Source organism: Poecilia reticulata, linkage group LG17, assembly GCF_000633615.1.
Source record: "Poecilia reticulata strain Guanapo linkage group LG17, Guppy_female_1.0+MT, whole genome shotgun sequence".
NCBI lineage: Eukaryota > Metazoa > Chordata > Actinopteri > Cyprinodontiformes > Poeciliidae > Poecilia > Poecilia reticulata.
In genome coordinates, this window is record NC_024347.1 from 12,058,204 (window position 1) to 12,085,830 (window position 27,627).

A 27,627-nucleotide genomic window follows, 5' to 3' on the forward strand; every position below is an offset into this window, starting at 1 on the left:
GTGGACACATGAGATACCATTAAGGGCCYAATTAGAAATGGGAAGGCATGTACTTTATTTGAACTGAGATGTTTTGCTATTATTTCTCATGCATTCGTGACCATCTGTCTAAGTGTACTATATAGTCTATGTATATGCTGACGTGGGTGGGTAGCAGAGGGTCTCTTTGTTTCTATGCGTCCATGAAAATGTATATTTTTGTTCATAATGCATTTAAAGATTTCCCAGCCAAAGGTAAAACAATAGACTGCCTGTGTGAGGTTTGAACTGGATATTCTGTCTCCAAAAGATAAAGTTTTGTTCATAAAAGATAATCTCTTCCCAACTTCTTTAAGTTAGTTGGAACATTTTTTCATAACCCAAAAACCTCATTTTCATTTTAAGTGGTATATGTAGTTGGTGAAGTTGAAACGCGTAGAAATAATAATAATGATAAAAAAAATGCTAACCTATGGCTTTCAGGTTTAAATTTGTCTGTAGATTTTCTCCTGGGAAAATTCTTTTCTGCAGGATCTTATTATTTTATGGTCTGAGCGGAAAGATCACAAGCAACGAGGTTCCATGGGCAACCACAATAAACGTCTGTCTAAACTACAGGTTACAGTAGATGGTGGGTTTTTGTACATGTCACACCTCCCACTTAGAGCTTTCAGTGTTAGGTAATGAGAGTTACTGAGTGACTTTCTAAAACCAACATCCAGATGTTCATCCACATTATGACATGTTTAGAAGTTAATGGAAACGTCGGCCTGTTTTAGTTCTGTTTTAAAATACATATTGAGTTTGTTGTAGTTTCAGCCAAACGGCACAGTCTTCGTGACATAAGTCGATTGAATTTTATTCATCATGTATCGCTTTAAACGATTGTCTTTCTACTGAATTTGTAAACAGATGTTGGACTTCCTACGTTGGCTTTTGAACCGAGAACCTTTTTATATTCGTTTTTTCTGCTAATTACATCTGAATTCAATTCAATTCTTTTGAAAAGTACTTTATTATTCCCAAAGGGAAATTAAATGATGCGGGAGCTTTTCTTATCCAAGGTTCTTCAAAGAATCGTCATGGATGCTGATGCAAGAAGGCTCTCCTGTAGCAGCCTGTCTTACGGCGGAAACAGCTGAAGAAACCTCTGACTTAAGACACTCTGTTGTTGTATGACTGTCTGAAGAAGAGGATGGTAAAGGTTGTCCATAATTTTCTTGATTTTATGAAGGATCATTCTTTGCTTCCTCTCCCGAGTTTCCACAGTCGTCCCCAGAACAGAACCAACCTTCTTTATTGGGTTGTTGTTGGTTTTTTAGTCTCCAGTTCTGATGCTGCTGTCCCAGCAGTTGACGGCAGAATAGATGACTCTCTCTGAAACATATTAATAGAAGATATGCAGCACAAACACTAAAGATCCTTAACTTCCCCTAGAAGTGAAAGTCTGCAGACAGCATCAGTGTTAAGGTGAGGTACCCTGAGGTATCCATGCTTCTTATTTACGTCCACTTCTTCTCCCATGATAGAAATAAGGTTGCCAACTCAACATAAATTGTTACATATATACATTTTAATCATCCTGTACCAGTAACTACTCTATTTTACCGAAAGTGAGTAATTGCAGCCAGATTAAAAAAATCTACGTACTGGGACAGTTTTCTTTTCATGCTTTTCATTCATTTAAATTATGTGTATATAAAAGAGTTGCACATTTTCACAAAGTGAATGGATTAGTGTGATTACATGCAGCTGCATATAAAGAAAATATATATTTTAAGACGCACTGAGCTAACAAACCAAACTAGAAACAGAAATTTATGAAATTGTTGATCTAGAGTGATTTTACACTCTTTTACCTCTAGAGGGAGCAGCTGCTACCGTTTACTCCAGACTCCTGATGTCAAGATGGAGTCAAAAGGAAAGCTGTGTAATTACCAAAATAAGGTCCTTCTTCCTGATGCTGAGTTTTCTGGCAAATGGGAAAAGTAAGAGGAGTTATTTTGCCTAGTCAGTGTATTAATTGTATTTATAGTAAATAATAGTCACTTTGTCACATGTAAGCTCGTGCATTTCGTCGAAACAAAACCTTGTCTTTTATTTTGTGAGTAAACATAGTTCCTTTTTGCTGTGTGTAATGCGTGCAGCTTGCTTTGAGAGCTCTTTGTATGACTGGTCCGCAGTAGCAGAGCAACATTGACCAACAGAGTCCCAACCAGGGACAGACAGGTTCACCGACGTCCTCCGTCCCCGACGCGCACCGCAGCAGGATCCGGACTCTGACAAAAGGAGGGAAAACTGCGCTTCTTTTTATTTGAAGCGTTTTGCTTCAGCGATAGAAGCGCTTTCACCGATAACTTTGGTCCTCTGAGGTGCAGTCACCTCAGCACGAGAGCCGGCGTGTAGAGAGGAGCGCATCCAGCCTAAACTTTAGAAATCCTCGTTTTATTTTTTTTTTACTAGAACCTGAAAACTGCACCCTCAAGAGGCTTTCTAATGGACTAACCCCCATTTATTTTCTCTTTTCTAAGTTTTATTTGTAACTGGAAATAAACAGTAGAAAGTGGAAGAGCAGACGAGAAGGAGACGTGGATGTATTTTTAGTCATGGATGTAACAGTTTACCCGCCTCCTCCTCAGCCTCTGTCCGCTTCAGAGCACTCCAGGCTGGGGCAGCTCTCCTACCCTGACCCGGCTTTTGGGACCAACAAGGTTTGTGCTTCTTTTTGGCATATTTTTATGGGGAGATAAAGCCTTTCTTTCTGTTACTCTCGTCCCATACCCCCCCGCCCCCTCTCTAGTGTGTCTTCCTCTCAATTAAGTGGTAATTAATTGCTTTTTGGGGACCCCTCTTAGTTAATGCAGCCACTGAATGTAACTACATTTTAGTGGTAGGGCAGTCCTCTCTCAGATATACGTMTTTTGTCTACTTTTTCCCCAAATCAAGCAATTATTTCACATAACTACCTTCAAAATAGATGCATAATTTGTTTACCACAAAGACCAGATGTAATTATAAGAATGTGGTGCATAGTAAGAAGCAGAAGTGAGAATTAAACACCGTGCCCTGTAATCTTTTAGCTGAATTCAAAAGTGGTGATGTATGCTGGAAATGGCAGCATGGTGATTTGCGCTTGGTATAGACTCTGTTGTCTACTTCCCTCTACAGAAGAGCCAAAGGTCAGTGTCAGGCCCACAGCACATGCAAGCTTCATCTCATATTAGTTATGAGTGTGTATTGAGAAATGCTTCTCGGAATGAGTTCTTGGTGTCTGGGAAATGCCATGTTTATTTGACAATAATGAATTGCCCAATTATTAAATTAGCCTTAGCTGATGAGTTGAGCCAGTGGATTAATTAATCTTTTTTTCTGTCATACGCTCATTTTGTAGTTTTGAAAACTAGTTCTGAGAAATGGTTGTATTTTTTTGTTCCYGTTTTGCCATTTTGCACATGTAAACAAACCTTTTCTTTCCTCCTGCACTTTAACCTTTGCACATAAGTATATTTGGGCTCTGTCAAATATTCCTTTCATGAATTGTGAAGTTAAATTGACTTGACATGCTCAAATATTATACATAATTTCATTTAACYGTATACGCCATTTCCACTTGACTCATATGGAATATGACAGATTATAACCTTAGATCAAAATGGTGGATATTRCATATTGAAGTCAAAACGAATAAGCACAACTGAATCATAAGGTATATAAGAAGAAAAGAGATACAAATTAAAATGAAACTGTAAGAAAAAGAAAATGTGAGAATACAAATAAACACTTATCTTGGAGAGACAAGGTCTTCATTAAGTTGGAAAATAAAACTGAAAACTTATTAGTGATAGCGAACGTTTCTGTTTTTGCAATTTTGAAGCGGCACCTGACTGAGTCACTGTTGGTTCGAAGACAAGTAGAGTGCCTCAGTTTTGGTGATAACGTGAGTTTCAACATGTTTTCTCCAGAACTAACCAGTTTTCGTGAGTTTTCCGCTGTTGAACAGGGATATTACCTCAGCAGACACTGAGCAGGTACCTCCTGCCACCATGGAAGTGTCTACTTAAGARAGACCCGTGGATTTTCAGCAAACCGATCGTTCTGTCACAGCAACTACATTTATAACTTTTAAAGAGTCACTTTCTGAAACCTGGTATTCTAACTATGGGCTTGAATCATTTCACAGTGTTTACACTGCAAAACTGTATTATAATTGTTTCATATTTAGAGAAAAGTTGGATCATTTTACAAACATTTAATGAATAAAATCTGATGTTTTTTTTTATCTGCACATCAAAGTAGTAGAAATTTAAAAATCTAAAAGATGGCTTTAAATKAAGTATTTAACCTTTCACAGCAGATGGCTGTGAAAATACTTTGATCAATTAAAATAGTTCTTTAAAACATAGCTGAAAATAAGTGGAGCATTAGAGTATTTTAAGCTAATGTGACTCAGACTTTGTTCAAAAGTTTCTGGTAAAGTGGAAAAGTGTCTCCCTACTGTGACATTTTTCTCTAGAATAGGAAACTCTAGGAGATTATTATTATTGTTTGTTTTTATCTTGGGGAAATTCAGAGAAAAAGGAAGATCTAGGTAAAATAGTTACAGTGAAAACACGCCTTTAGTGATTACAGGTCTACAGTTTATTGAAATGTATTGCCTGGAACCTATCGTTGAAGGAAATCTTCCTGTAATGACACTTCTGGCTTAAATCAGCAGMGTTCTGTCACAAACTACTGTTTATATATGTATGGGTTTCATATTTCTTAGACTAAATGGACGTGGTAGAATGGGAACATACCGACTGCAGCTTTGTGGTTGATTGCCTGTCAGCTGATGAACCCTGTGAGCTCTCCTCCATTCCTGAGTCACCATCATGCAGATTTTTCTCCACTCACCTTAGAAGAARCTTTGCCTCACACACTTTAAAGGTGCTAAAAGTCTGTACCGGCTTTAAAAGCGCACAGGATGAACACTGAAAACAAGGAGTATGGTTGATGATTGACACTTGCTGTTTTTTCTTTCAGACTTCAGATGCACTTTTTATTCTCATCCAGTAAATGTTATGTTTTGTTTTTTATGGTGAGTGATGTTTAACTACACAACTCAGAAGATTAATCTCAGGTTCTCCCTCCATATAAGTGTCATAACATCACCATTTTATTTTATTAACGTTTTAAGCAACAACTGTCGAGTGACAGTTGTTGCTTAAAACCAAACCTAATGCTTTACTTGCTTACATGTATTTTATTATTTTAAATAAAAGATGAAAAAGGGAGTTGAATCAGTTGTAAAGCTATTTGTACTAATACCGACACAATTATATTGACGTGTAAAAGCGCACAATTACAATTATCATTTAAGCATAAAAAAAAAAGATAACTCGGTGCAACTTTAGCTCGTTTTGTTACCGTTTCTATTAGTTTTCAGGTGTAAAAGTCACCAACATTGGCTCAGCATTTGTACTCAGACATTGCTGACGGCTCTTCGCTGCAGAAAAAAAAAAGACTTCAGCTCTTCCGACTGTGTCTTTGCTAACAGGGTGTGCTTGGTTTAAGCCATGACAGATTGTGATTGGGAGGTTGTTCATCCAGTTACCCTCAAACAACGTCTCTGTTCACAACAGGTTGGAATAATCACTTTCCTGATATTTCTTACGTTTATGTCGGTCAGATAGGAATTAAAACAGCACCACAGCGTACCGATTAACAATTTAGTTGTGTTTTGTTTATATAAAAGTGGTCTTTTTTAAATTTAAAGATACTATACTCTTATGATGTGTTGCTGCTAGAAAACCTACTTTTTTTTTCATAAGACGGGAAACAGAGATRTAGACGGTAGATGCTGGGGATGTGGAGTGAGCGAGCGTTGTGGTTGGGGGTAGGGACTGAAGAGAGATACGGAGGGTTGTTGGGGGTAGGGATGTTGTAGATGAGAGGGAAAGAGACGGCGGGAGAGAGAGAGAGAGAGAGTGTGTGTGTGTGTGTGCGTGTGTGTGTGTGTGTGCAGTGGGGGGTGGGGCCACCAAGGTTTGTACTATATTTCTCTCTGTGTGTCTTTTGATTCACGGCAATGTCGGCCTGATAGACGAGATCAAATTACYGTGTGGCTGAACGCAGGGACAGAAAGAAGGAGAGAACGCAGAAAAGGAAGAAAGGCAGGAAGTGAGAGAGGAAAATAGGAAGCAGGGGAGAAACAAAATGAGAGGAAAGAAGAAAAGAAGCATTAAATTAGAGAGCTGCGGAGACAGATGTTTAATGTGAAGAGGTAAAAGCAGRGGTGGGAAAAAAGGGAAAGAGTCGATGCATTGTTACTACTGAACAGGCGAAATGTCATCACAATTTATACCGATGAATAGGATTAGCGAGAACCACTTTAACAGTTAATTCTCTACAGATATATTTGGTTATGAAGATTATATGCAGTGATTCAGCCTCAAACCCTAAAGCAGGTTTTCTCTCCCTCTGTACAACCCTTCCTCCCTGTACAGAATAAACATTTCACTTTGCAGTGTTTGTACTTTCAGGTCGACTGCTGGGTCTTAAAACTCATTAAAAGTCTGTAACTCAGTTTTAGGCATTAATACGTCTTAAATATGTTCACGTCTCACAGAATAGGTCACAAATTAAATTGGTGTTCATTCGTTCTGGATGTTGTAGATCTTGATGACTAAAGGGTTATATCCTGATTACAAAACTACTAGGACCATGATGCACTGCAGCTAGCAGCCCGGTTGAAGCAAATTTATTGTTGAACTTCTGTCTTTTAAAACATCTTTTTGCTTGTTTAGAACTCAAAACTTTGACAATTTGAAATTACTAGTTGTATTATTTTTGCACCATTTTTGGATTTTTTTTAAATTTAAATAGTATTCTCTTTATGCAAATTCAAATGAAACCAATCTACAAGCAGGATGTGACTCAGAAACATTTGGATTTAATCAGGGGTAATATTGTTTCATTTTTCATCAAACTTGACTGGCCCAGATATCGTGTAGAACCAAAACTAGGTGCAATAAAAGGTCCTGAGAAAACGGTTAATTGAATCTAAAACTTGAGCTCAGGAATCAGGAAGGAAATGTTGAACTCTGCTGTTGAACGATGAGGTTATGTGTGCACATCTTACACCATGGTTRGACTTGTGTGGTAAAACTGCAGCAGCTAAAACACCTAAACTAAAGGAAAACGATGAGTAAAATCCAGTCAGAATTGACAAAGTCACTGTAATACCAATTATTAGTAGTATTTCTACAGATGAATGTAACATTAAATCTGCAACCCAGTGAGCTGCTTGCTRTTAGAAAATCCTGTAATTGCAATATTATTGTTAAACACATTATTTCACGTCTTGCTCTCTTTTATCATTGATATTTCGAGCTCTTTATGTGACCTTCAGCATCTTGGGTTTCATTATTTGTACCGGTTGTGACCTTCTACTGCAGTTGGACTCATCTAACAGGTTGAATATTTTTAAGTCGCAAATTCTGAATTCATGAAGCATAATAGCCGGCAAATACAACATTTAAAATGGTTCTTAACTCACGCAGACACTTWATCAACCTGTGTTACATTGTACAGCTCAATTGCCCAACAGTAATAACATGCACAGACAGTTATGAGAATGTATTATGGTAATGATGATCACTATACCTTTTAATATGGATAACGTGGTTGAACTCTTCCCTTCAGGGCRYTCTCCAATTTATTTCCTTATTCTTCTTTGCATAATTTGTTTAGCATGTAGTCATAGTTGAAACCAGTTGATGTTTATTGACAAATTTCAATAGACATTGTAATCATGTTGTGTGCAGTACACAGATTGTATACTTCACACAAATCAGACTTTTTTTGTTTATTTTCTGAGGTCTGGAGTCACCTGGGTATTTCTGATCATTGTTTAACTATGGAAAAGTTTACACAAACTAAATGTGTATAAATAGAAATAGGCTTTGAAATGCTCTGACYGCCTGCTGGTGCATTGAATCTTGAATATGACTCACAAGAGCCTTATATTTAATCCACACATGGATTTTACATTTGCTATATCGTGAATATAAGCGCTTTCATTAGGTCATGTCTGAAAAGTGCAGCCATGTAAACGTGTATCTGCTCTTAACTTGTGGAAGGAAATGAAGGAATCCCAGAAAGTAGGAAAAGAAGTGAAGAGGGACAGGCAGAAGTAGAGGGCCTAATGTAAACATAATGATTGTGAAAGCTGGGTGAGGTATTTCTAAAGCAAATACAGAACAGGAGCGAACACTGAGGAAAGAACAGGCCATCAGAATCAGAACAGACGGGTCCAAAAACATTTCTACATGATCTCACTGTTTAGTGAGGTGTAAGAGAAGTGATGCAACAGCAATAAAAACTGGAGTGTCTGAATTAGAGAGGGTCAACAGTCACGGGAAACTCAAATACACCGGTCTTTCATATGACCATCGTCGAAGACAAAGGGTGTTTTGAAATGATGCAAATTACCATTTTAGTTCCTCTGCGGCGTCAGTATCTGGCGAGGCTTTAATGTTCAACTGAACGCAGTGTGGGACGGTCAAGGAAGGCAATCTGTTCGACATGTGGAGCTTTCTGTCTATTTTTTCAGTTTACACCAACAGACTTTAGTTATTTTACAAGAAAAACAGTGGGAGGTAGTGGTGGCATTGACAGCGAAGTGTAGATATATTGAATAGACACTTTAAAAGGTCTACATAGCTCTGAACTGAATCATGCCGAAAATTCCTGTAAGCAGCTTTGATTTCTGGGTCCAGATGTTGTTTATGCTCTTCTGTGTCACTGTTCCATAGTTTATATAATCATTTCAAAGAACTGAGCTATAGTTTATGTTATTAAAAACACTTCAGAGTTTTGCAACAACAGAACATTTTTTCCATCTTCTGCTACTTGTCTTTTGGATGTAATTTTGTTTTCAGAGTTAAACGTGGAGTCCAAAAAGTTGTTCCTCCCAATAAAATGTTGGGGAGAAGAAAAGCTCGTCCCACAAGAAACGAGGAAATTGTAGTTTGTGGATTAAATGTGGGTTGTAGAAATGTTTCAAAATTATTTTTAATGTCACCTGAAGAATTGCATACTAATTTACGTCACTTAACATTTCTGTGATTTCACAAATGAATTGATTTTAATCGATGGAAAGCCTTTATTCGTAATTGTATAAATTGTACAATATCTCGCCAGTGTGCATTCAACCGTCCCCATTTAGTCTGCTTCAGTCGAACTMTAGTTTGCCTACATGGAAAGTTCAGTTTGTTTGATGAACGCACAATCAAACTCTGATGTACACCAAAAAAAAATGTGAAACTCCGATCCATTAGTTTGGTTGAAATAGACTCTGGTGCGGTTCAAGTACATATGTGAATACCAAGTGGACCAGAGACCGCTCCAGAAGCAGGAAGTGAATTATACTGGTTTTTTAAAGAGTTTGGATTGTTAGACACAGTGCAGTGTAACAAATGTAACACATTTTGCAATCTAACTCAGTCTACCAGACAATCAGGTGTGAAAACATCCTCAGATACATGTTAAAAAACAATAGGTACATTTATTAAAAAATCGATCAGGACATATTTTTTGCAGACAAATTGTTATTATTATTATTATTATTATTATTATTATTATTTATTTTTTATTTTATTTTATTATTATTAAAAAACTGTATTTAGATGCTACCAGAACAAAAGCCAAATGATGATCCTAGAAATAAAAATGTATCACTACTGTGTTGAGACATGTCTGCAGTTCATTAAGGCRGTAAGAAAGAGRGTGATACTTTCAGCAGATAACAGGAAGGATAAACACAGCTTCTCTGTCATGGACCATGTTGACTTTTTTTCCTGCTTTTTGTGAATTTCTGAATTCAGGTAAATGTCTACACAATCTAGGGAAAACAGTCTGAAACTTGGGTTAAAAGTTTCTACTACTGTCCTCATCAATTGCTAAGTTTTGATGTTAAAGAGAGTTTAAAAGGTGAACTCTATCATAATTTTCTCTGCTTTAAAATGCCAGTAAAACTGCCTACACCCATTTCATGTCCAACAATCATTTGGTGAAATGTGGGTTATACCCTGGACRGGTTGCCAGACCATCACAGGGCAACACAGAAAAGCACAAGCACACACACAGCAGAATTTAGGTAACAAATCATAAGGTAATTGAAAGGGATTTGGGAAATTGTATCAAATGGACTGTCAGCTCAAGGTAACCTGACAGCAACTGGAGCACTTCTTCAGACTGAAACAGGCAGAATATGTGTCGATCCAGCAAGAGTCACCTTGGGGGTGTCAGAACATTATCGTCATCACACCCATTCCTCCTCGCGCTTCGTGTTTACCTGCGGGGAGCACGCTGTGTTTTCATGTAATAATAAATCTGCCTCCACATGAGTTGGCTGACTTAACTTGCTGTATATTGTGATTGCTGGCATGCAGCCTTGGCATAAACAGGATAATCCTCTGTGCAATGAAAAAAATAATGCACTCCTCACCAAACCTGAAAGGAAGCATTACCATTTTTAAGGAACAATCTTTGTCAGTCAGGATTATAAAAAACGAATTAATGTGGATTTGTCAGTGATTTTAAAATGCCGTGCACCAGACACTAATATGTAAATGTGTTGTGTAATTGGTGTTTTCATGTTGGCTCTACTGCCGTAATGCTTCCTGTGTCATATTTTTATTTATTCAGCTGAATCGGTTGTAGAAGATGTACTGTACACCTACAGTTATGGTTGCTGTGGCCCTCGCCCAGCAGCTTTTTGCTCGTGTTTCTACTGTACCCTCAAATTTTTATCCAGCCAGAGTGCCGGCATTTTATCTAATTATCTATCAGAACACAACCAGTCAATCTGTCCGTCCGTCTGTCCATGTTGGCAGTCTCTCCCACCGAAAAAACCCCAAAAAGAATCATCTCGCCAGACTCGTCTCCCCGTCCCTCACCCATTTCAGCTTGCTGATGATTGGTTTGCTTTCAGAGCTGCAGAGCTGCTGCTTGTGTGCCGGTTTGTGTGAAAGCGTTTCAGTTGGTTAAGTCTCGGGGACGGAGCGATGAGGGGCTCCTTGTTGGTGGAGGGGTGCCAAATGGAACAGATGGGCGGAGACAGTGCGCTGCCAGAAGAGACTAATTATCAGGATTTTGGTTCCAAAACAAACATATTGCAATCAAATCACATGCTGCAATCATCTCCGCATTGTTCTGTGTTTGTGTGCACCGTATTTGTGACAATGACTTGGCTCAATTAACTTGTGGCGGACAAGATTGGATCAGTTCCAGCGTCGTTATTCGGAAATAGTTGGAGCCCGGTTTTCCTCTAGCACTCGGCTTTTGTTCTCAATCATGCCATCATAGCTGTTGTAGCGAAGTGCTAATTGCTGTGGATAGATTGAAACAACATTGTCACAGTTTGAGTTTGTAAAGTTGTGCCTGTTTCCCTGTTCCCTTTTGCCCTTTAAACTATCTGGGACTTTAAACTATCCTTCACACTTCTTTGATTTATCTGCTTGTCCTCTGGGACAGTCAAACACAATATGCCTCAAAAACAAAATTGTTTTTTCTTTAAATTTTAAACATTATGCTCTTGTAAGAGGCATATTTCAGACTCTTTGAACTTGAACGTTTCAAGTGACGAACTATTAGAAGAAAACACAGGTTACTTTGAGGAATAAGCTGACCTGTACTTTTTGTTTTCAAAAAGATATGATGACCAAAATCTACCCAGAAGACATCAGGTTAGCTTATCTTGTTCAAATAATGATACCATATCAGTTAAACGYACATTTCATTGGTGTGGACATTTTCCTGTTAAGACGATTCCTTTGCCAATGTTTTCTTTGTCTTGTGCAAAACAATAGGTGACTCTGTTTTGCACAAGACAAATCCTTTTAAAATTAGCATTAGATTTTCTCTGATCCTGTTTATTTGGAATCTTATCCGATCCTGATAACGAGAAATCAAATGTGCTTAAAGTGTTAATAATTACAGATTAAGCTTTCTGCCTATTCACATCCATCTTAGTTGTAGAGTTGCTAAATGTGAGCTGCAGTCTGTCGGGATGGAAATGGAGAGGGGGACACTCAGACTTCAGAACGTTAGCTGTAGGTATGACTTCATTGGGGGTGAAAATGTTGGTAAAACAGCTAAAACAAAATTACTGGATGATCATATGAATTCACCTTCTGCTAAGAGCGGCCATTGTTTTATATGGCAAGGGTGTGGGAATTGCAAGATTGTTCAATAAAGCCAGTAATAAAAAGAACAAAGATTGTTATGTGACATGCTATAGTTCTCGTACTTTAAAAAAAAAAAAAATTCTTCCTCTGTCCATTGCTCTCTCACTTTGTCTGCATTGGCCAAATATTTGGGTATATCTATGAATATACCCATGTATTCATTGGTATAGCCAGTATCTTGAGAAAATGTAGTGTGTCTTGGTGAGTTATTTTGAAAATATGAATGTTGTGCTCATTCGTTTTCCGGTTGTGTGATCTTTGAAGATTGAATCCTCCATCCGGTGAAAACAGTATACACTTTTTGTGTCCTTTGTGTGTTTTTTAGGCCCTCTTGGTGTGTCAAAGCCTTGCAACAAGCTGCCAACATTTCCAAATTTGATATATTTCCCTTATAAGTTTAAAGCTTCAACAAATAAAGCAACTTACAGGAACAACTTTAAAAGTTCCAGATATTTTCAACATAGATGGCAGATAGATTTAATCAGTTTTCTTTATCTTTACACTAAACTATTTCCAAAGAAGACCATGCAGAGACTTCTCACCTCTGCAGCCAGCAGGTATTGTCTGCTTGGTCCACACACAAAACAGAAGTAACCTGGTAAATCTGTCAAAATTACTTACTTATTAAAAAACAACAACATTTGAAATATTGTTTAAATACCATATATAAGAGTCTCGAGTGTTTTCTTCTTAATTTGTAAATAGTTTCTGACCTGAGGCTTTTTGTTATACTGATTTCAGCTGATTCCAGTTACTTTGCACAGCGCTGTGACTGTAGCATTTTGATAATATTTTAAAATAAACACAACAAAATTGACACTTCAAACCATGTTTAGCATCTTATTTTAGCGATTAGCATAGTTGGCGAGGCTAGCACTTGAACAGCTGCTTCAGGTGTATCCAGACGTGTTTATGAATCTTGACCTTAACTGTGAGAGGGAAAAGCACATCTGGAGCACCGCAGCTCACAGGTTTGATAAACACACATTCATCGGGAGCTGGAGCGCACGTTGCGAGATGAGGGGCTTTACAAGTTGATTAACTCAAAGTCCTTTGAGGTATTTTTTCTCTGCGTGCCACTGAGATTCCCAAATTCAGCATTTTCCAAGACGGAGGCTAAAAGTTCAAAAAGATATGCTCTCACGTTATCAAGTTAAATACACTCATCCTTCCTGTTATCTAATGAAAGGCCGTGCTCTCTCACAGCCTGAATGAACCATATAAACTGAAAAAGTTCATTTTTCACTTAATTTTAAGCACCTCTTGGTACTGAAAGTAACCCCCTTTTTTCAGTAACAGCATCCACACCGAAGAGCATTTCCTGGTAGCGCCCAGGATACTTATCTCTGATAAGACGAGGATTGTATTGTTATATTTCTGATAAGTTGAGAAACAGTCAATAAAGGCCCCAGCCATTTTCTTGGGACATATGCAATATTTATTTATTTTTTCGCTTTTGGTCACTTGGGGTAACACAAAACCACTGAGACTGGATCAGTGCCACCAGCCTGACATCCAGTCCAAGAATTGTCCAAAAACAATACCAGATTGCCTCTGTCCCATCCCTAGCTAATAAAGCAGCCAAAATTAAGCAAACACAAGCAAACACAAGTCTTTTGCTAACAGATTACAGTCTTCCTCCTCTTGATGGGAGAAAACTGTATGACTTAAATTGGTAAAATACTGGCTTGAGTAGCAGTATGAGTGTGTTTTCCATTTGAACATATTTGTGATCTGAGTCGATGATTAATTGTGGCATAAGAGAAGATCTTTAAGCTGTCACAGAAACTAAACAAACCTTTATCGGCCATAATAAACATTATGCTTTAATTTACACGGCCGGGGGTTGGGAGGAAATCACAGAGACTTGTCATACTGCAAGAGGCAAGAACTAAATTAGACTGGCCTTCACTGTAAACACACTGTTGAAATGTGAACCACTTCGTTAGCTCAAAAATAATTAAACTCATGATTAAAGCTCTGTTTTAAGAAATGTCATTTTTTTCCCCTCCCCTCTGCACATACAGAAAAGTGTTTGCCCACGCACATCCAATCTAGATTTACAGCCAGGGTGGATACATTTAGCCAATAAAACCATGTTTATATTGTTGTCAGGGTGACACAGATAAGACAGATAAACAGTTGCTGAACTGAACTACCACTGCTGGGTGAATCTGCCTTTTCCACACTCACAAAGCCACTCATGACTCTTTTTTTTCCCTCCATCTATTTCTCAATGTACAGTCTTATTTGTTGATTTGTTTCCCCCCTCACTCGACTCAGTCAGAGGAAATCCACCGATCCCAGACCCACACATGACCCAAACCTTTAAAGTGCTGAAAGTAACAAGGCATTTTGGATACATGTCATAGTTTTCACTCTGGTGCAAAAGGAAGTTGCAAATATTCTCGCCCCTGTAAGACATTTTTATCATGATTGACATGTTGGAAAGTCACTTAACAACCTTCATTTATTTCAAGATTCTAATTGTCTGTTTTTGTGCTTTTAAAGAAGATGTTTTCAGCTGCGAGGCAATATAGAAATTGACTCAATCGAAACATTTGCTGATGGAATAATATGTCCGTTAATTAGTTTTTTTCTTTTTTTCCTTCTTCTTCTTTCTAAAAGCTTTTCCGAGTACCCTGATTTAGCTCAAGAGGTAACCAGACCGCAGTCTTGTTTCTGGGAAATGGAGTAAAATCACACTCTTTCCATTTTTATCCTATCGTCTCACTCTGTATCACTCTGCTCACATAAAGTCGCCCTTTACCTCTTTCTCCATCTCTCACTCACTGCACATTCCATTTCTCAGCAGCTCCTCCTTTTTCTGCTCTCTTTCTCTCTCTCTCTCCTCTTTTCCTTGATACGCAGTATTCCTCTCTTTTTCCCCCCTTTGTCCTTGTCTGTCATCCTAATAGTCTCTCTCTCCCCCTTCTTTCTCCCCCTTCCTCCGACCCTGACCCACTTAGCGGGCTGCTTGTTATTCAAACCTTTGCTTTACCCACACAAATACAGACGTACACACACAGAAATGGAGAGTGAGCTGCAGAGATATGAGAGAGAGAGAAAGAGATAGGCATGGGGAGGGAGAGCGGAGAGGTAATTCGGGTTTACTACAAAACACAGGCAATCTTTTTTTAGTCCTCTTGCTCAAAGATTTGATACAAAGTAAGTACTGATAAAAATGTTGCTCTTTCATGAATCATTCAAGGATGCAAAGTATATTTTTGAATCATATATGCAATGAACAACACCCAAAGCCACGTGTTTTCATTGAAAAACCACCGCATGCTCAAAATCGAGCTAAAATGCTGCTTCAGTTCTGACCTGCTGCCTCATTTAAAATTTAAAACAAAGTAAAACATTGTCTGGCTGGAAAATGTCCGTGTGCTCACGGAGGCCTAAAGGTTACAATTTTGCATCACTGTTGATAATATATTTGCATAGGATTTTAAAACGACATCATGTTTCCATGTGAAAGGGTTTTGTTGCACAAATGACACCAAAAGAAATTCCCCAAGTATTCACTGGACCAGAGCTAAGCTACTGCACAATCGCACCATTTTGTGCAAAACGTTGGAGAAAGCCGATGTCAAATGCTTTTTTTCTTTCTTTTTTTTTGCCTCCTCTGCCGTTTTGGTTTCTGTGCGTCTCTGCTAGCCGAACTGAACTTCGTGTATGTGTCCAGGGTTGATTGTCACAACTTTAGTTGTTTTAAACTTTTTAATTGTAGCTGTGACTGTGGATATGAGTACGTTTAGGTGACAAATGGGATTAATGAGTTTGTCAGAAGCAAGTGGGGGGGAAGAAAAAAGAGACCCGGCTTTCAGCTTCGAGGGAAAGTAGTGAGGGAAGGAGGTTTAGGGATATTGGCATCTACTCTAAATAAATAAAAATTGATATCTTAGCTAATAGGAAAGAAAATTCCAATAATCTGAATAGGGTGAAGCTCCCACTTACTATTAGTTTAGGTTTTAGCATCTGTTGAAGTTAAAATTTAGATAATTTCACACATACTAGTGACTCTTTCTATGACCACTTATATCCTAATAGTTCAAACACCAAATATTAATATGCATATTAATGCCTTAGCATGGCCACAGAAGCTAACGGCTAGAGGAAGAGCCAGTCAGGCCATTGGTGCTCCTAGACTGACTGCTTTGTCTGTAGCCTGCCATGTAGCATTGGGGCTAGTGCATTTTCTACTGAATATTTTAGATATGTTCAAAGATGCGTCACAGATTTCAGTAGGTGTCATGTTAATGTAAAACAGAGTTGATTCACTTCTCCAAACAGTCCATCAGGAAATGTCTTTTATGGACGAGAGGCAGACAGAAGACTCGTCTTGACTAATCCCGTCACACATAAACATAAAACTATAAACGATATAGAGTCCAAAATGAGAGCAATGTCTACATTTTATTAAAACAGCATTTTTCCCTTTTTTTAAGCAGGACTGGTGCCAAGCACTTCCAACTACGCACTTTGAGAAAAACATTTACTCAACTGAGATGACAGAAGACATACAGCGTTGAGGCTTCGACATTGAAAAAAGCTTTTAATATTTAAACCGGTGCTGGTTTTAGATTCGCCGTTTAAACAAAAGTGTGGAGCAGGCAGATGTAAAGTTAAAGGAAGTGACAGCCACTGASATCCATCTCTGTCCTCGTGTCCCTCTGAGTTAATGAAGAACGTAATAGGTTCCACTCACTGAGCGCTCACTGAAAAGAAATCATCACTGTTTCTCTCTTCTGGCCTTTTTTTTCCTCCTCTGTCCCCATTCTTTCTGCTCTCCTCTCCTCTGATGGTTCTTACTGTGAGTTGAGACCTATATTTGTCCTGGGGATTACACAAACACATTTCCATTTCGTTTACTCTCTGCAAATGACTCTAATTGCGCCCTGATACAATCTGATTAAGGGACTCTGAAACTGCTTCTATTTTTCTTCACCAATACATTTAGGGAAATTACATAATTGAATGTGATTAAGTGTATAGTTCAAGTTCATGAGTTTCCCTCTGTCTGTGTTTGAAAGGAAGAAGTACATGTTGCTTGTTATTCTTTTTTTTTCTGCTCAGAACCATAACTGGCCTTTAAACATTTATCGCAAGAGATTCACGTATGTTTGCTGATTCTGGTCCAGTGTGTCCCCAAAAAGTGAACATATATTCAGACTTCCAGTCAGATTCCTTGTTCTTGTTTTCCAGGTTGACCTTTGGCCCTGATCAGAAGCAGGTTTAACTGGTTCTAAAGAAGCTTTGGGCATGTGCTCTTGCTGGTCTTACTGGACTGAAGGTTCTTTCTGAGCACATTCTGTTACCAGCTCTGTAACATTCTTACACAGGAAATGAGGCAGGAGGAAAAAAAACTGAATGTGAAATGATCAGACACGAGCCGCTTTCTGGTGTCGAGGCATGCCGAGTTTCAAAATTTGTTTCAAAACCACAAAAAAACTATAAAAACAAGCATTTCCATCATATTCTCCCGGTGAAAGAAATCTACATCTTGTTTCCTTTATGTTGATAAATCCACCATCACGTTTTAAAGCTTTAACTGGGAGCAGATTTTACCTTCTATACTCAATTGTCATCCTTGTGTTAACCAATAAGGAGTTACGTAATAGTTTTTTTTGTTCAAAGTTTTTCATTAAATACTATATTACTGTAAAATACAGTAGTGCATGATCAGTCCGTGTGAATCTCATATTGACCTATAAGGGAAAATGTCAATCCCCAACACGGCATTTATAAAAGTCAAAGATGGTTTACAGTAGAGCTGCATGAGATCAGGAAAACATGCTATTAAATGATCGCAAACCAGGATGATGATACAAATAAAGTATAAGTATGCAGTGTTAATATCTTCCTGCTTTGGATTCACAAAACCTAAACAGTGAGTATTTGAAGCATATACTGGGGAACAAAAATAATAAAAACTAATTTGGATGCTTCTCAAAACTGTTTCTGACTTTAACAGCAACAAGTCTCACCAAATATACGACTGGGATTAAGAGCTTGAGTTTATGGTACTTATAAAGTTAACTGAGGAGTTCTGCAGTCAGAGTAGTTTAGTTCTTCATGATTAGTCCTAGTTTACATCACAGTCTAAAATGAAATATAAAGATACGAGAAGCAGAGTATAATCATGGCTATTTAAAAAAAATAAATATAAGTAGTGCTCTACTGAAAGTATTGTTCAAGTTTAGATTTAAAATAACAGAATAATCCTTAAAAGCTCAGCATTTGGTATTTCTGATGGGATGTGGAGAGGAGAGTATTGTAACATCGGTGACTGTATGCTGTTTAGTTTTTTGTGTTTCAGAAAGAAGCAGCAGCTTGGTCAAGTTGGAGAACTACTTTGCTGCGGTCGCATAGCTTTAAATCTCAATCTAACATTGACTCAAACTATTTTTTTTTAMATTTTTGAACCATTTTCCATACGTTTTTTTCTGCATGTGTCAAAGAGAGAGAAAGAGACCAACAGCACACATTGAAATCTAATATTGCTGGGTATTGTCTGTCATTTTGAAAACATTAAAATGTTGCCACGCTGCAACTTGGAATGTAAATAAAAGCTCCAAATAAATAACTGGAACATTTTGGACTTAAAAGTGGTGTGAAATTAGGATTTAGAAATATCAAATATTTGGTCTTTATTGGCATTTCTGAAAGCATGTACGTGGGCCATAGAWTTTATTGCAAGGAGACTTTATTTACTTAGGATTTCTTAGTGTTTTGTTTTTCCACAAGGTTTGTGCGAACTTCTGCTAGAAGTCATGTGTGACCGGCTCTGTTAGTGAATGGAAGAAAGTTATTCAACACTGAGGTCAGACGCTCTCCTCCCTCCCTCCCCTCTCTGTGTAGATGTTCACGCTGAGAGCAGAATGATTCAGAGGGATGGAAAATGTGCGTGTTCCTCTTATTGTTGTTATTGTATTGATATGTGAAACTGTTCTGCGTAGAGCGCTAAAACTTAACTGTAAATGCTCCAAACCAACATCCTGTCCATCACAGTGTCTGTTTGTTCCTTTTGGCTTTCTGTTTGCTCTGTAATTCTACACCTCGTTTGCATAATACCCAACAGCTGGCGAATGGATAGGGCAGCTACACCTGTCTGTCCACCTTAATGTTTGTGTGTGTGTGTGTGTGTGTGCGTGTGTGCGTGTGTGTGTGTGTGTGTGTGTGTGTGCTCGTGTACGCGTGTGTGTGTGTGTGTACACAAGTCAGTGCTTTGCTTCTGCCCACCTGTTCAAATGTTCCTCTTGTGTTTGTCAACTGAAACAATGATTATGTACCCAGGATACCGCAAATTATTTGAATTTGGCTCACCATGCAAATATGGATATGGTCTCTCTTTGGGTTGGAAGTTAGGCTTCAAGAGTAAAAATCAATAAATGCAACATAGATTATGGCATTTGGTGTCTTTTAAAGTAGTGATGGTAGAAACTGGTTATATTGCATTTTTTGATTAGTTTCCAATCAAGTATCCTAAATGACTGTAGAGACTTTGACCTCTCGTTTTATATTTTAAACAAACACTGTCGGCTTTCTGGTTCAATAAATTCCACATTTGTGAAATGTAATGTTTTCAGAAACTGCTATAGTTTTCCGACGTGAAGAAAGTGAATAAAGCCGTCTCTGTTTGAAGCATGAAGCAGCAAAGTGCARCTCYGCCCCTGCTGACYACTTCTGTTCAGCTGAATTACAAAAAGACAGAAATATTTCTGCTGGTGAAAAACTCAGAGTCATGGTGTGGATACTTTATATTAAGGTAACAATGGTTTGAAACTGCTGCTGGCGAACATCTATTTGCTCATTTAAAATCAGCTTGGTATGCTACTGTTACTGTATAAAGAGCAGATCAGTGAAAAGGTTTGATATCCTCATAAATAAGAATGTCAAAGCTGCCTCCTCCACATATTTATTTACCTCTTTGTGTCATTATATTACTGTTTTAAAACAGSACAAGTAACTGTTCATTTTTCTATATAAACAAACAATTTCCTACTAAAACAATTGTGCGCGTATCATTTTCTTAGCATTTTCATAAATGATGTAAATAAATCAGACATGTCACATCCATCCAGACTACGCTCCAGCTTACATTGGACAAAAAGCACCAGYCCATCCTAGGGGCAATCTCATTTAATTTAATTAGGTGCATATTATAAGTGTATATTTTCATTGACCGTGATTCTGATTCTCATTTAGACCAACTGACTCATGAAATATGACAGATTTTGACTCCTAATCAATTTAAAATGAGTCTAAGTGGCCTCCTGGTGGTAAATACTGCAACTAAATTTCCTTGCAGTAGATTTAAAATTACTACAACATGTCAAAATGGATGTGAAAAATGCACAGGGTTGGTAGGAGTTGATACATGACTGGTATGAAATCAGTTGAAAAAGGTAAATAAAAAAAAAGCTGAAATGAATGTCTAGTTTAAAACACTCTTCTACTATGTTCATTAACACCTCTTAATGAGCTGACTAGCATTAAATGTGTGTAACACATGATATTAATACCTTTGGACAAGTTAAAACAAATGAAAAGGAAGGAGGAAGTGTGGTTCTGGTAATAGAGGAAGTTTGGTAAAGGTCATGCTCTTTACTAAGAAAAATGTCCCATGTAATTAGTTATAGCAAATATGTTTTTATGTTCAACTCGTTGGAAAATAAAGATATTACCTTATTTTAAATTAGCAGCTAGTTGACTTAACTCCTTTAAACAAGACGTTGTCGTTCAGACTAAGAAACATTTTTGCATGTCACTAGAGAAATTGAAGAACTGGGACTTAAGTCATTTTGTTTGATAAGAGATTTTTGGTCCAACTAGATGTACAATTTATTGAGCACTTTATGTACTGCTTCGCTCTCCTTTGTGGGGTTTTTGTTTATCAGTTAAATTTGTTGGAAAAACTAAATCTGTTTTATAAAACKGACCTTTTTAAACACACACAGACGGACTACAATAGGSCYTTCAGTGTCAGAAGAAGAAAGACAGAAAATGGCCCTGACTGCTTGCCAGTTAATCTGTTACCTCCGTCTCACTSKAGGCTGGCTGCTCTCTGTTTGCTGTGCTTGATTTTTCAGTTTGTTGACATTGTTTCTCTTGCTTTTGTTCTCTCCAGCTGGACGGGGACACCATGTTCCTGGGTATGCCAGAGGCAGGCCTCGACTTCACCTCCACCAATCAGGTTAGTTGGCGTCTGTTTCAAAGCGTGACCCCCGGAAGGCGCGCACTCCAAAAAGYGTCTGGTTTAAGCTACGTCAGGATCTTTTCTGAGTTACTGGTTGGAGATTTTTTAAACAACCCCCAGCAGGTTTGGATTTAGGARGGGCTGCCTCCTAAATCCTAAATCCAAACCTGTTTTTGCCACACAGGTTGATCGTACACGCACAGATTACAACGGATTGGTGGTTAGATACGCATGAAAACTTTTCTGCATCAAACTAGTTTTTCCTAAACAATTTTTATGTTTTTTTATTTAAATCTGTAGAAAAGAAATTACCCAAAATGTTGCAGTAACTGTTTCATAACCCAAAGCTGGATTTTCTGAGCTTCCAGTCAAAATTTAACAACAGCGATTCCCCTTGAAGTCAGAACTCGACTAGGATTGTTGGGAGCCGTAAAAGTTGCAAATATGATGTGTTTATAGCCACTTCTGACAGTAGCACAAACAGCACCGGGCATCCTCTCTATGACCGTTTTTCCTTTTAGTTTCTGAATTTAGAAAAAGGTACTAATTACATTATTGGCTCGCATTGCCTCCCGTAATTAACACCACATCGATTAGCAAATCCCACTGGTTTCCCTAACCTGGAGCCAGAAAGCACTGATGTGAGATGTGACAATTGTCCCCAGCGCTGATGAAGCGAAACGTATCACATTATGATTTTCTAATAGTTGTTTATTGGTCAACTATGTTAAAATACAACAAAATAAAACAATACAAATTACTGTTTCCAAAAAAAAAAATCCATCCAATTAGAGCATCAGATCTACAGTATGTATGCTTCTATGATGAAATATTTTTGATAATTTGTAGTTGCAAGGTTTGAAACTGACATCAATTCTGTATCCTATCATCCTATGAGCAAATGCATGACTTAAGAAATAGTAGCTTTATTCTTTAAAACTGTATAGATCCCCAAAGTTATAGCAGGTTTGGACAAAATGAATGATTAATGATTTTGTAATATTTTATTAAATGCATATACCCTGGTTTACTTCTCTTTCCCGTCTTCCTAATYGCATTAGATAATTATGACAAAACCAGCAATTTGTAAATTTGTTTTTCCACTTCGGTTTGTGCAGAATGAAAAAAAAAAAAAAAAACGTCAGTAAGTCATGGAAATTTTCAAGTTTCAGAATCCAGCCTCACTTGGAGAGACAAAGAATCCCCTGCAGGTATTCTCACTGAATCTTTATTCTTCGGACTCTTTTCACACTCAACAAGGGCAACGTCGGATGATTTGCATAAGATAAAAACAGGAGGCAACAAAAACCAAACATCAACAACAACAAAAACAAAGCCCTAATGAGGTAAACGCGTAATTAATTTCTTAAAAGAATATTTTTTTCAATCCTTCTAGCAAAAAGAAATGAAAAGAGAAGGAAAGAATCAATGCAAAGTCTTTTTGAAAGTGGACAAAAACCACAGATATTAATGTAAGTTAAAGTTCCACAGGCTGTAATAGGAAAATGATGCCTCACCACATGTTTTTGTTTTCACTTTTTATTTTAGTAGAAGATCTCAGAGATCAAGATTTTGCTTCTACAATAAAAGCTAATCTTATAGACATGCCAGGCAATGACTAGTAATAACTTATAAGCCATGAAAAGGACGTTAAAATCAACATAAATCAGGAATCTGATGTGAGCTCAGTTTCTGTCATTTGTCATCATTTCATGCTGTTAAATTTTAAAGAATTTGTAGAGGATCTGCATTCAGTCCCGATTACTGACGCTGCCTGCTTTACAGAAGAGTGTGCAGGTTACACCTGTTTGAAATGAAAAAGAAAAACGTCATCAGCGCATGATTTGTGTAAATATTCATAATCAGATTAATCCACATCTTGACGCGGATTAATCTGCGGTGCAGTTTTGTTTCTCGAAGAACGTTTGATGAGGCGTCCTGTCTCCTCAGAGTTCCCCTTCTAGCTATTTTCAGTCTTATTTCCAGTTACAATAAACAAACTTCCTCCCCATTCTGCGGTATGAATCAATATCACTTACTCCACCCGGGCAGAGGCACCTGAAGCAAAGCGGTGCGCTTCGATTTCTAACCTCTCTTGTTTCTTTCACCGAGAGCGAGCCGCTGGGCTGCCGTGTGACTGCCGAGCAACACCACGGGCATATCGACTGAGAAATGGCTAAAATTTAGACTTTTAAAAAGACGCTTCGCATCTCTGTTCAGTTCACTGTTAGATATCTTTAAAAAGGACTCAGACGCAGATCCTCTGTGGATATGTCAGAAAAATAGATGAAAGAACTCAGATGAGGAGCGATGTCCTCGTTTAAGTTTGGATGCTACTGAATCACTGAAGCGGCTCATCAGTGTGTTCTGAGCCGTAGACTCTGCTGATTGACCAACCACGCAGTTTTAGAATAGCTCAGTTTTGTGCCGCAAAGAACCAGCAGGATCAGGGCGAATTTGAGCGGGTGGTGGTGCACAATCTAGATTTAAAACGCATCACGCTTTGAGTTGAACGCAGCACATCGCTAGACTGGTATTTTTAAAAGCGGAGTGTAAAAAAAAAAAAAAAAGTATTTTTCCACATGAAAGAAGCGGTATCTGTATCGTGTGTCGAGAAACCACAATCTGACGTCGCTACAATCCACAAAGGTTAAAATTATCACCTTGGCTGAGGCTTGTAGAAGTATTTAATTTTATTAGATTATTAAGGGTAAACACTTAAATACCAAAAACAATTTGAATTTATGAATGCGTGTGCACATCTGTCTACCTCAAGAGTGAGATTCTCTATCAAAAGCTTGTTTTTCTTTTCTCTCGTATCTTGGAAAACAAATTACTTTTGAGAGTAAATTGGTGAGGGAAAAAATCACTTTCCGAAACTCTGTAAACAAAATTACATGACAAACTGATATGAAAATTAATTGAATAATAAATTGAGCCAGTAACAGTAGCAGGTGCTGCTATAAGCCCCAACTATCAGATATATTGTGAAATTTATGATAATGAACTGCTCAAGGAAGATGGATGGAAATTTCCATTAGAAAACTGCAGACTTCATGGCATAAAGCTACAGCAGCATCCACATTTTGCTGCACTCTGTGTAATAAAAAAAAAAAGAAAAACCTTGAATAAATGAATCTACTATTGCTGCACGTAAAGTTACCTTTGTTAATCAGAGGTTGTTTCATACATTGGCTCTTCTAACAGGTCTGAATTAAATGTGACAAAATAATTTCTAATTTATACTCTGAACATTCAAACTTCTTATTTCCATTAGGTAGAAATAAGATTCAATAAGGTAACATTTTTTAGCCACTTTTCAAAGTGGGAAAGACAAGAGCACATGCCATTCACGTTTCCATATGTGATTTGGTCTTCAATTTAATTCAAGAATATATTACTAAACATTTTTGTCACTCCTGTCAGCCTTTGACTGAACTTTGACTGAAGACGCTGTTGCTACCTGACATCTTCTGAATGACACCATCAACTGTTCCATCTCCTTTGCTTTTGCCGCTTCTCTTTATGTATGAACTAGGGATGGGTGACATGGACTTAGAATTTTATTGCAATATTTTGTGGTACTATTGTGATAAAAAAATAAAAATGATGATTAACAAAACTACTTATTACGACTTTTTTAGGTAAYTAAATAGCACAGCGTTCATAGCACCACAAACAGAAATATTGTTAAAACATTCCCATTTGAAATAGACTTAAAATAGTAAAAATATAAGTTGTGGGATGACAGACACAGAAAAGCTCGGCTGCTGTTTTGTGTTGTTTTTTTATTTTACGATATTGATTGAAATTAATAAATACGATAAATCAAACTTCTTGTCATGATAAATGATAAACGGTGCAGTGAATGCCCAACCTAACACAAACTTCCTCCTCCTTTTCGACTTTTGTGTGATTTGGGGTCGCAGTTCAGATATTATTTGAGTCTTTGAGACGTTGCCAGGGTTTCGCATCATAACAACCATCTGAAAGGAAAAAGGGAAGAGTAAAAATGTCTCCAGCTGCACAACTTCCCAATACTAGACTCTAAATTATCTCTTTATTACCCTTAAAACATTTTTAGAAGTAGTAAATTGGCTACAACAACAATAATACTGCAAAGATTTAAAACAATTGTAATAACGCCAAGCACATCTGGATGAGGACTCATGTTTATCTTGCATTAATCACACGCAGTCTGGAAATCCCTCAGTTCGAGACCTGCTGCAGATTTCCTCATTATGAGATGATGCTACCGCGACCCAACATGGAAATTTTAAGGGTTTTTTGGTTGTTTTTTTTTTACACGTCTTTACCAGGAATGGCATTAAGTGCACAGGCCGTTGTACATCTATGCTGCCGTTGTCGCAGTTGTTGTGGGATGACAGACACAGAAAAGCTCGGCTGCTGTTAGATTACTTGGCAACAACCCTGAGCTGCACCGTGCAGCGAGCCRTTTGCAGGCGGCAGAGAATGTAACCTGCGCTCACATTGCAGCTTCCAGCGGCCAAACATCAGAGCTCATACGACGTTTGTTTGTTAGCACAGAATTACCTCACCGCCGAGGAAAAGCCCATATTAATAAGCCCCGCCACTACATTATTCATAGAGAAGCATATAGAGAATATTGTGCGGCACAGAAACCGAATGATTTGATGTTTTATTCATGGTGTTGTTCTGTAAGAAGATGGGGAGCAGTGAGGGGAATGAGAATTTATGGCTTTATTACTGAAGTACCGTTTCTTCCATAAAGTCAGAGGTTGTTACGAAGAATGAGCTCGATTTGAGTCCAGCCTGAGCCCMGTGTTTGTCATTTTATTACCCGTTAATGCAGCAAGGAGAGATGTAACTGTGTCATAGCTGAAATACAGAGACTGCAGACAGAAAGAGGACAGCCACTGTTAAAAAAGAAACAGAGAGGGGAWCAATGAGTTATTTTAGTCAAGTTTCATCCCTTTATTACAATGTGAGAGTTATAATTTAGTTCAGTCTTACCATATCATGAGGGTTTTTAGATTATTATTTTTTAAAGTACAGAAGATGCACAGAATTCTGTAAAAACATAGCAAGATCTAAATATTGTCTTCCTGTGAGATTTGCTTAAAACCATTGACTCTTCATTTATGCTTACAGTATACTAAAATATAGTATACTTTTTAAACGTTTAGCTTTTATTCTTCTCTGTTAACAATTTAAGAAGTTTTTTCTGTGAGCTTGACCCCGCTTGAAGTAACATGTTACTTTGTAGGTAAAGTGAGGTGAGGAACAGGATCTGTAAATGACTTGCTGCACGTGTGCAGGGGTGTTCCTGTGGTTCGCAACACCGATGCTAATCATGAACCTTTTCAAAGGAAAAAATATGTTCAGTCACCTTGACCTTTATATCTTAGTCATAGTACACATCATTAAGGCCCAATTTCACATTTTCCACCATTTTCTCCATTTCAATGCAGATCTACTAACGGTTAATGTGTCAGTATTAAAATTAGGTTTCCAAAAAGTGGATGCCTCTAAAACGGAAAAACCGAAACTTAACTCTGTTTGAGCTGAATGCCTTTTTGCTTAAATCTGCTTTGCAAATAAAACTTGACTTGGTTATAAGCAAAGAATAAAGACCCTAAATCAGAGTATATGGGGGAACCCAAGGCATCGTAACTTATCAATTTCCAGTTCTGCTTTTTTTTTTTTAAAGCATCTGTTTGCAATTTTGTAAAAAATCAAAGACCAGATCTGTTGTAACGAACTTTACTGACTGAATGTAATTTAGAAACATTTATCAGCCAAGAACTTTTCAATATAGAGCCTTTTTCACATTTTATTATGTTACAGCCACAAACATCAATGTCTTTTTGTGACTTTTCATCTTAAAAATCAACACAATGTTGATTTCTAACTTTGAAATGAAAAGTAAATGATACATAGCTTCCTGATTCTTAATTGGATACAGGTCTGGAATTTGACTAGGCCACTTCTGCTCGAGTCCCATGTCTATTGCAGCCTCTAATATATTTCCTCCCAGATTCCCTGTCTGTGCTACAGATACACAATCCCCGCAGCATCATGCTGCCACCACATGTAACGACGTCCAGAGAGACCGTCACAGAGCAGCGKGATTTATACGTGATTAAATGAGATTAAATTACACAGAGGTGGACTCTGTTTGCTGATAAAGTGACTTCTGAAGGCAGCTGGACACAATGTAGCAAAAATAATAAG

The 27,627-nt window shown here is 37.7% G+C and overlaps 1 protein-coding gene across 1 annotated transcript in view; it reads left to right on the forward strand.

The window, feature by feature from the left end:
* Positions 1-2,133: 2,133 nt before the first annotated feature.
* The window catches only part of tox (thymocyte selection-associated high mobility group box), a 53,275-nt gene continuing 27,781 nt past the window's right edge, over positions 2,134-27,627 (forward strand). The window contains exons 1-2 of the mRNA XM_008433657.2: positions 2,134-2,690; positions 21,343-21,408. Of these exons, the coding sequence (XP_008431879.1) occupies positions 2,586-2,690; positions 21,343-21,408 (171 nt within the window). The 5' untranslated portion in view covers positions 2,134-2,585. The remainder of the gene's footprint in view (positions 2,691-21,342; positions 21,409-27,627) is intronic.